We start from the raw sequence: 10,797 nt of genomic DNA on the forward strand, positions 1-10,797 counted from the left end.
CCGTCTACTCTAGTAAGAGGGAAAACACTCTGTCCCTCGGGTAGGACATAAAATGGAGGTCCCGTGTATGAGAGAGTCACAACTCACGCACGTAAAAGATCTCGCTTAATACAACTATATATATAATTTATTCATCGCAAAGAGTAGTGTTTAACCCGGTGAAGTGGGTCCCGCCTCTACATCCAACTGGACCCCATGATGGATAACGATGGAAGACCAGCTATTGCAGCTGAGTAATATTATAGATTATCCAGCCATCTTCTCAGATGGAAATTAAACCAAAGATCCTACACTACTGTAGTGTAGGATCTTTGATTTAACAAACAAACAAACAAGCAAAACTTTTCACCACTCAGCAAGACCCACCTGTGACTGCATGATCTCTTTCTTGGTGAGCTTCGAGTCCCCAGTCAATTCTTTCACGGTGATGCCCAGCGGCTTGAGGCGGGAACCAAATGTCTCAACCATCTCTGCTGCCAGTGCTTTCATCGGTGCCACGTACACGATCTGAGTGGTAAGGGCAAAATAGGTTCATGAAACCCAGTCATTATGTCGTCACTGGGTTTTATCGAGAAAGTCTTCAAGACGTGACTCCATCTGAACTGACTAGTTTCAACAGCGGAGAATGTAACGAACGTATGGTGGAGAAAGTAACGAACGACAAATCACCCTGTTACGTCATAACGAATGTATCGAGAAAGTTTCCAAGACGTGACTCCCTCTGAACTTTAAAAACTAGTTTCTATGGTGGAGAATGTAACAAACTGTAATGTTTAAGGCCAAATCTGCAGAGTTGGGCAAATCACCCTGTTACGTCATACCTCATCAACGTATCAAGTCCCCCCCCCCCCAAAAAAAAAAAAAAAATTACATTGTTTTGTTTTGGTGATGTATATATTCTACTATATTGATAGTTTGGGTTATTATCAGCTTTTCAAGGCGAAAAAATAATCTTTCATGTCAGCTCTTTGTCCATGTGTTCTTGCTCCTCTTAATTGTTTCGTTCGGTTCATTTTTTAGGGTGTAGGCCCATGTGATAGGGGTTAAACGTTAGCTAGAAAGTAGATGGAAAAAAATGAAGACAATCAATATTGACCAACAAGCATAAACAAATCTGTGACGATGCTTTATGATTAGCTATGGCTCATGAAAGCCAGCTCACTTTGAATTCATCAATTTTGACGACACCCTGTTGGATGTGCTTCCTGACTTCGTGCAGGACCGCCAGCATGGCGATGTTCGTCTTCCCCGCTCCGGTCGGGGCGCAGATCAGCAGATTCTCGTCGGTGTTGTAGGCCGCGTCGAACACAATCGTCTGAATGAGATTCAGTGTCTGCATACCACGGAAGGCTTTCCGACTGACCTTTAGGTTAGGATGGTAAGTTGAAAGAATATAATCGGAAGAGATTGCAATATTAATCGTGCGTCTACCCCTTGACCCATATGCCTAGGCATTGTCACAGGCGATAATAAATGAATGTATAGGGAATAGAAAAAGAAGCTTTGTGGAAATCAATGTACAGATGAAGGTAAATTTCAACACAACTCTTATTGATATATCTGTTTCGTGAAAACACCTAAAACACCAAACTTCCATAAATATCTTAGCTTTCACGTATAGCGTAAAGTTTGGTGTGATATTGTACTTATCGCAAAGGGAAAACAAAAAAGTATGAAAAGCATATTTCAAATAGAGATTCCGAAAGAATACAAATAGAGTTCAAAGAGGCCGGTGTCACGTAATTCAGGTCTGAGCAAAAGGAGGTTGTCTAATCGAAAGATTTTGTGGCTGTTTTGTGTGCTGATTCGTGAAAGAATAGTAAGTACCGCCGAGTACTATAAGTAAGCATTTCACTTTATTTCTGAAAGACAGAAACCTTCACTGGGCGACAAATTCAAGGGACAGAATTAGTTTTAGAATGCTTTGTAATCGAAATAATAACTTAGTCAATTGTTTGATAATTAAGCTCAGTTTACCACCTCGTTATCCTATAGTATTTTACCTCATCCAACTCCGCAATGGGCATCAACTCCTGTTCTGCCGCAGTGGTAGTATAGTTCGGTGGTGGAATAACGACCTCCTCGTAGGTAGGCTCGTTTCGGTGCCTGCAGTCTGATGGCAGTTTAATCTACACAATGCAAAAGTTAAAACAACCTTTAATAAAACGGCGGTCTCTCTTTAAAAGAGAGAGAGAGAAAAAAAAGAGAAAAAAAATATTCTCAATTTATCTCTGCATTGTTATTAAAAACAGCATTAGCCAAGATTACATATTGGGTAAAAAAAAACAACAACAACAACAACTCGGCGTGGCGATCCAAGGTTTAAATGAATAAGTAGAGTACAAGATCAATTCGTCCCCTCGTGATAAAGTTACCTTAATTAATCACTGGATTTTGATGATCACCAATGTCGTTATCGTTATCATTCATCTTACCATGGCCATGGTGCCATTCAGTGACAGGCAAGGGAAATGTTAACATCGATGCAATAAAAGGAGCAGTACGTGTTTTCGAACATCAGCTTATCTAGAACTTGTTAAAGAAGGTCTGGACATGTCGCGATCAGTCCCTCATCGCTTCGAAAAGGAAACAATGCACGGAGAAATACAAGGAGGGGTCGTCGTGAGTCATTTGATAGTTTTGGTCCATGTCAATGTTGATACCAGTAACGATAACTTCTATAAAGTCAAACTTCTTTCATCCATGCAATAAACGTAGCGCACGATCCGAAAGTGTGATTGACATTCTACCGGCAAGAGTATAGCAGTTACAGGAGAGGTATTAGAAGTATTTTAGTTGTTAGATTTATACATGGATCTATATTGTATTAATGTACACCAGAAATGGACGCTTTAGTCATCAATAGCAGCAAGAGGAGTAGCAATAGTTATGTAATAGACCCAAATCTAGATCATCGCATCCAATATTCTTAAAGGGAAAATCCAGTCCAAATATAAGTTAGTCTGATAAGAAAGAGAAAGATCTTACGAGTTCAATGTCAAAATTTTGATCGAAATCACGTGAAAAATAAGGAAGTTAATATGACATTTTGAAGTTTCGCTAATTTTTCAGGAAACGATTCTTGAACGGTCAATATGAATATATGCAAATGGCAAAGTGAGCATGTCACCCCCTAACAACTTGCCATAAAGTTTGTACATAAAACTTTGAAATTGCCAGTTTTTCATTTAAATGTAATTATGCCAGAGGATTAAATACTGGTATATCTAACTGATCACTATTCTGAAGGTATTCAACTAGGAATAATAACATCATGTTTCAGATTTCAATGACAGAAAGATTGAATATTCGTCATTTTTTATACGCAATTAATAGAAAATTGTGAGGTTATGACATGGTTAGCTCACTCATTTGCATATTCATATCCACTGTACAAAAACTGTTTTGCAGATTTTAGCAAAACTTCAAAATATGTCATAACTGCCCTAATTTCCATCCGATTTTAGCCAATTTTTTTTTACCGTTGAACTCGTAAGTAATCTATTTTTTTTTTTTTTGTAATCAGACTAACTTATTTATATTTGGACTGGATTTCACCTTTAATGAAAATGTGGAAATGCCATGACATTTCTGTTACTTACTATTTCACTTCCCACGAAGAGCTCCGAGAATGTTCCATCCACCATGCTATCATATATATGGCTGTGAGTTTTCCTGTCTCTTCTACTTTTGAACGCATCTCCGCTCCTAAAACAGAAAAAAACACACACAAAAAAAAACAGAAGGGATGCAATGAAATTACATTGAAGCCTACACAGTCATGGCAGACAAAGACGGACGGCAGAACATGGTAAGCCCGAAATCCCGAAGAGCAAGTCAGGCTAAAACATTATCTTTTTAATCCTTCCATAAGCCATTATGATTATGCTGTACACGATGAAGGACAACAGTACAGATTAGCTCATCATTATCCAAGTTTGAGGAAAGTCGGACAATACCTTTTGGACGGATTGTCCAGTTTTCCTTGGACTTCATTCACGTGCTCTCCCAAATTTCTACTTTCATTAAATCCACATGTATATATTTGAGATACATTCTCCTTTATAATCCAGTTTGCGTTAGCAAATTTTGACCGTAAAGTTTGCGTAGTATATACCTGATATAGCATGATGCTTATGTCACACACTTTTGCGTTTTATCAATTCACAAGGAATCTTAATTATGACTAACGTATCAATCATATCAAGAACAAAATCCTTCGAAACGAAATAGTTTGGATCGTGTCATCAAGAAATCAAGATGAGTATTCACTATAAAGAAAAATGAAACGACAAAAAGAAAACTTATCCCTGAAATGTATATCGATATGCTTTGGATTCATGCAGTTAGTAAGATGCCAACACGTAATCAAATCTGTTACCCTGGACCGTATCCGGGCAATTACCCCCAGAGGGCAATTACCACCCCCCCCCCCTAAATACTGGTTAGTGGTAAGGTAAGAGTTAAGATTAAGATTAGGGATAGGGTTAGGTTTAGGAGTTTGGGTTAGGCATAGGATTAGGTCCAGGATTAGGATTAGGATTAGGACCAGGGGAACGGTCCAGGGTAATTGCCCAAGGGGGTAATTGCCCTAGACCCAGACTGGACTTGTGTTCTCTTCGTGCTTTTCACAAGTTAGTCGATTCATGCGAACAGATTGAATTAACAATTGCGGGATTCTTCTGCAGACATTTATGAATGGATTTATGAAATAATGATGACATGGTCTTCTGTATCCAGGGTAAAATAGCCTCTTCAGTCTAGATACTGTTCTACCAGAGGGCCCTGTCAACGGTTACCCAAGCGTTGTCAGGTACCCATTTATACACGTGGGTTGAGAGGGACGTTGTGGGTAACAGCATTGAAAGGGACGCAAACATTGGACTACTGGCCGGATTCGAACTCGGGGTTCTCCGATTGGGAGTCAGGAGTCTTATCCACTATGCCACATTGCCTCCATAATTTCATTCTAGGTTATATTGCTCGGGTACAAGTTGATTTTGCATCGATTGTTTTTTTCATACTCAGTGGTTCTGCAATTAAAGCAGTGAGGTGAGTGGCATCTCACATAATTGCGCCTGATTTACAACGATTTAGAACACGAGAAAAACAGCACCTTAGAAATGCTATACGATCCTCGCCTGTATGGTAAGAATTTAAAACCGAGCGAACCACCGCAAAGACAATTCTATGGGTGACATACAAGCAGGACGTTCAGTGACGTAGCATATCGTTACCTTTTGTCAGAAAAATACCGCAGATCGAATTCCACTTCTTCTTCGTCATCGCCACCCATGCGCTCTTCGACATTGGGGCTTTCCTCAACGACATCATCATCATCACCATAGCCATCAGCAGCAGCACTTTCCTGGCCATCGCCAGCACGTCTGTAAGTTGATTTGGTGTCGGAAAGGACATCTTCATCGACGTCACTGGAGAAACTTGCGCAGTCGTCGTCACTAACAATAACATCCTCAACGTCGCTGAAGGACATGTGCCCGTCGTCCTCACTGTCGTCCTGTCCAGTGGGGTAGCGGGACGCGCCATACTGTCGGGTCTCGGTTTCCGCATCCAGTGCAGAATAGAACAAGTTGGCAGAAATTCTCTCGAACAAATAGTGCTCAGCATGACCACCTAAATATGCTGCAGATATCGTTTGGCTCCCATACGAAGATAATGTATCGGTTTTGTGTGCGCTTCGTTTGTTAGCATTGGTTTGTGCCGTCTGAGAATTGTGTACTAGGCCTATGTCTGAACCGATTGCAGAGGGCTGAAAAGGACTACTTGAAGTTGTTGCAGATTTCGCTTGGCTCCCAAACGCACTGCCATACGAAAAAACGGTTTCGGATGCGCTGCTTCGTGTTTTAGCATTGGTTTGTGCCGTCTCAGACTTGAGTGGATGCAAGGACGAGGTACAGTTTGGCTTGGCTGGAGCGTGTCGCAAAGGACTGACTGGAGTTGCAGATTTCGTTTGGCTCCCACTCGGAACCCTGGAAGTTCGACTCAAGTCATGTACAGTTCTTCTTGCGTTAACGAGCTCAGCAATCGACACGGTTTCGCGTGCGTTGCTTCTTGCATCACGACTGGTTTGTGTCGTCACCTCAGGCTTCGTGCTTTGACCCCCCATGTTCAGAGGCGTTGATAGGTCCTGTCTGCAAAAGAGACAGATAGTCACAATCAAAACAACAGTTCACGATGTCACGGCAGAACGATACCCAAGTACATGTATGAAGAGAATTCCGCAAAGTGTCGATCGTACCTATTTCAGAAAGCTGGAAGTAATGTTTCTCTCGATATGATCACGACTGGTAATAAAAGATCAAGGGAATGTGCATTTTTCATAAAAATAAAGACATTTTGCGGAATTCGTTTCCACTCTCAAGCTCAGACCACGGAGGTATAAGGCTGGTATTAGGGATACATTATTATATATCAATTAAACATTCAGTGGAACTTTATGACGTGCAAATGAAATAGCGTGTTTTTATTTTCGCGCTGCTTTTGACGCGAATTGCGTAAAAATTTCCACATTTACAGTTTGCGGCAATAAAAATCTTCAGTTAAGTATTTAGATAACATGTTTATCCTTAATTTATGTTGGTAACAAGTCCAGGGAATGTGTATTTTTCCATAAAAATGAAATTTTGTGGAATTCTCTCAATTTTTCTATTGTATCTTTTCCATAACATGTGTCTTCTCATCCAGCGATGGCGCACCGATTCTATTAAAATTCATAACTTTTGAAGGGATTGTCTGATTTTCCTCAAACTTTCACATGCGCTGAACTAAAAATTGCAGCATTCATTCGATCCATGTGTGCATTTGAGTGTATTTTCTATTTAATAAAAGAGGACACGTGTAAATGCAGTACGGCGTGCTTGGTAAAATGGTGCTATCATGCATGCTCTTTGACATGCACACATCATGCTCTCGATTGCAGCCTGATGCGGCAGAGGTCTGAGAACTACACTCTTATTTGTGCTTTGAATCGTAGTCACTAAACGCACGATCAAAGTTAAGACGATTTCCATAATCTAACATCATGTAGAACATAAATCGACAACGCCATGTATGGATTTGCAGGATTTATTGTGGTCTTTCAGAAGTGTATAGCGATGTTATTCCATTACACTTACAGTACAGCACTTACAATACAGTCCACCTGTGTAGACTTTAGGCATGCTCTCTTTTGTTCTGCTTCCTCGAGCCCCCACTCGATCACGCATTCTATGGCAAAGCTACCATGTCATCATCCTTGCTCACTGGGATTTGTTATAGATTTTGAAAACATTCTTATTCCTCATCCCAATGCAATCACTATATACATTCTGAAACTCTGTTCAACTCTGAGTACATACAGTTGTTCAGATGTAAAAGTCTCCTTTAACTCTACTCTTCGTAGATGAGATAGCTTGTTAGAGCATGGTAGAGAGGGAGAGAGTGAAAGAGGGAGAGAAAGCGAGCGAGGTCGCAAAAATACAAAAGCAAAATCCCAATGTGCCAACCCTTCACTTTAAGGCGGTGTCACCCCTTACCGGGCAAGCCTAGCGTGCGACTTGCGAGGAACAATTTTTTACTACCCGGAGGTCCCCGCAGATGACCCTCACATGACAGTACCTAGCACGTATCTCATCCGTAGTCCCCCGGAGGTGCGCAAGCAAATCTTTTCACCCGCAACCATGTTCAGGCCCTGTCACACCTTTCCGGGCAAGCTATACGTGGGCTTCGCAGAGGTACATGCAGAACACCAGTTAGGAGACCCTTGCCGGCAGCACCTCGCAGGCAACTCCAACGCAGGTACTTCTCAGTACCCTACCTGAAAGTCGCTCGTAACAGGAGACGAATCTGTTTCACAGCTCTCACGCAAGTCACACGGAATACACGCAAGTAGAAGGTAAGTAGGAAGCGTCTAGCAGGTAAGAAACAAGTGCGAAACTCGCAAACATTCTTGTCCGCCCGGGAAAATTCTTCTGCGTGCTGGAAAATCCCTCCTCGTGACAAGCCCGCGTAACTTGCCCGGAAAGGTGTGACACGGCCTTTACAAACGATTAAAGAGAGATGCGAGGGAAAAAAAAAAAATCGAAACTCTTGATCTAACCTTTCACTGCCTATGATATCCTTTTATCGCTCTCCCTCTCTTAAAGGTACTGTTTACCATTGGGAGCAGTGTTTAAAAAAAGAAGGTTCGATTCATCACCTTTGATGCTTAGGTCAGTTGTATCATAAAACATCCTATACCATGTAAACATTTTTGCAGTAATCAAAGGCTAAAATACAAGGAGATAATTATTATCACTGTAGACGGTTTATTATCATTTTTTCTCAATAAACATGACTGTAGACGGTTTATTCTAGAAACAACTTTATAATATCTCTTGCTCAGATTTGTATATTTAACAACACTTAACATTGATTATACTGATTAACATCTTTGCATTTGGTTGTTTCTACCCCTAACTCATTGAAGCAGTAAAGCCGGATTTTGTTTCATCTGCAAATGGTAAACAATGTACTGTAGTACTTTATCAAAAAACAGCACAGTCAGGTCAGGGTACATCCTAAATCCCCGTTATTGTGTATTACTACAAATAAGATAAAGCCTCTCCACATCCCTTCCGTTTATTTGATATTATATCCCTCATGTAAAGTCTCTTGCCATAGGATTACACAGAGCACGAACATGGTGTAGTTTTACTAGCTAGCTACGAGCAGCTGGATGCGGTGCAATTGGTTACTAGCCAGCGGGATATAGTACTTTTCGGAATCCACGATCTGCACCCATCGTGATCGTGTGATCGATATCTACATTTCTCACTTAAGAATGTACGCAGTGCGCGTAGTAGCGATACTTTTGAGCGACAGTCCTGTGGCTTGTAGCTAGCTAGCGCTAGGAGCAGCGCGGTGCGCGACAGCATTACAGAAATCTGTGGTGCGATGGCGTGTGTGTGTGTGTAACGTTAATGTGATCAATGCATTCAGCTCAATTGACAAAGTGACCGCTTCAAGTAACGGAGGAATGATCGCAGGAGGACACCATATCAGGTACGAATTAGGAATAAACTAAAACCGATTTTGGAGATGATCTGGGTAACGAAGCCGCTTTAGGCCTACTTCTAACGTAGTCCTGGACCTCCTCGATCTTTCGGAGTTTTGCACGCTGTAGTGTAGCTCGTGTGTAGGAATCAACGTTGTAATACTCGGTGGCCTATACAGTACAGCGCAGCGGTGTCGTTCGCTACGCGCTGCACGCACTGCTGCTGCACTGCTACGGCCAACAAATCGTTCAGGAAACCTGCACATTTTTCCAAAAGGGAACCGTCATCACTCTAGTAAAATGCTCGAGAGGGATATAAAACAAATATCGACTGCTTTCTTTCGGGCCATGGTAAAACTATTTGACCTCGGTGATTTCTCAACAGTGCTATGTCCCTCGACTTCGTCTCGGGACATAGCACTGTTGAGAAATCACCTCGGTGCAAATAGTTTTACCATCTCCCTCTGCAGCAGTCGATATTTGTATACTATCCAAAGTGTTTGCCTCACAAATTTAGATTAAATTGTAAAGGTGTCTCATCTGTCCCGTCAAGTATCTCACATGATGAAGAAAAGATACCCAAATCAAAACAAGACGGATAAGCATAAGATTATTGGTGGTAATGATTTCTGCGCCCGTCGTAGTTTATATCATTGTTGTTGTTGTTGTTTTATAGAAAGAAAGAAGAGAGAGAAAAATGGGGCCCTATACAAATAATTTGTCCCAGACAACACTTAGCATAAAACAGACATTGTAAATCTTAGAAAAATATAAACAAGATTATTAAATTTATATCATTACACATGCAATTAAAATCTAACACAGTGGCCAAAATGGCTGCGTCCACAGACATTAGCATCCTAGAAAAGACCACAAACATTAGACCACAAACATTAGCATCTTAGAAAAATATAAACAAGATTATTAAATTTATATCATTACATATGCAATTGAAATCTAACATAGTGGCCAAAATGGCTGCGACCACAAACATTAGCCGGTCAATAATTAAACAAGTAAACCTGGAAAGACAAGCCATAGATTTGTGACCTTGAGCTTGCTATAAGCAAACCAGTATTTTAGTTTACAGAATAGCATTGTCACAGTGATTAACTTCTCTACCATATGACTACCGTCATATTTGATATTATTCTAACAAAGTAAAAATACTTATATACTGGAAACTTTGGTTTAAGGAAAAATTACGGATTGGAAGTACACGATTGTAGCCTTGAGCTTGAAATGAATAAGAACCAGTATTTCAGTAAATTGCAGCATAGTATTGTCACTGTGATCAACTTCTGTACGAAGTCATTACAGTAACTGCTATTTCAACTATATCATAAGAACGCTGCAGAATATTGCAGAAACTTTGATTCAAGGAAAAAACAGTAGTTTCTACATCATAGCATCGATGGAGCTTGAAAAAAATAATGAGTTGCAAGCGGGCTGCAAGTACGAGCAGACTTTTGTGAAACATATATGGGCCCAAACATTGGGGATCAATGGACCTTTCATCAAAATTATTGTACTTGGCAGGCAAGTCCAATACATTGTTCTGGAGATTCAAACATATTCATATTGATCGATCTCACTGTGAAAATAATGGACGAGTATAATGTAGCATTAAAAAATGTATTAGTTTAACCAGGTATACCCACATGGGCGACAGCTTACGAGGAAGTATATTGAATATACGTTACAATAACACAAGTGCACTGACTTCCAGTAGCGACAGGGGAATCCCACATTATGGCCTAGGT

At 40.6% G+C, this 10,797-nt stretch overlaps 1 protein-coding gene across 1 annotated transcript in view; it reads right to left on the minus strand.

Annotated features, from left to right (window-relative positions):
• LOC139743947 (activating signal cointegrator 1 complex subunit 3-like) overlaps nt 1–5,591 on the minus strand; it is a 40,799-nt gene extending 35,208 nt beyond the window's left edge. The window contains exons 1-5 of the mRNA XM_071654414.1: nt 5,238–5,591; nt 3,603–3,708; nt 2,004–2,129; nt 1,163–1,363; nt 367–507 (exon numbers count right to left, since the gene is read on the minus strand). Coding sequence (XP_071510515.1) covers nt 367–507; nt 1,163–1,363; nt 2,004–2,129; nt 3,603–3,708; nt 5,238–5,494 — 831 coding nt within the window. The 5' untranslated portion in view covers nt 5,495–5,591. The remainder of the gene's footprint in view (nt 1–366; nt 508–1,162; nt 1,364–2,003; nt 2,130–3,602; nt 3,709–5,237) is intronic.
• Between the last annotated feature and the right edge of the window lie 5,206 nt (nt 5,592–10,797).

Source organism: Diadema antillarum, unplaced genomic scaffold (assembly GCF_040938485.1).
Source record: "Diadema antillarum isolate AM-2024a unplaced genomic scaffold, OU_Dant_1.0 seq00001124_RagTag, whole genome shotgun sequence".
Lineage (NCBI taxonomy): Eukaryota > Metazoa > Echinodermata > Echinoidea > Diadematoida > Diadematidae > Diadema > Diadema antillarum.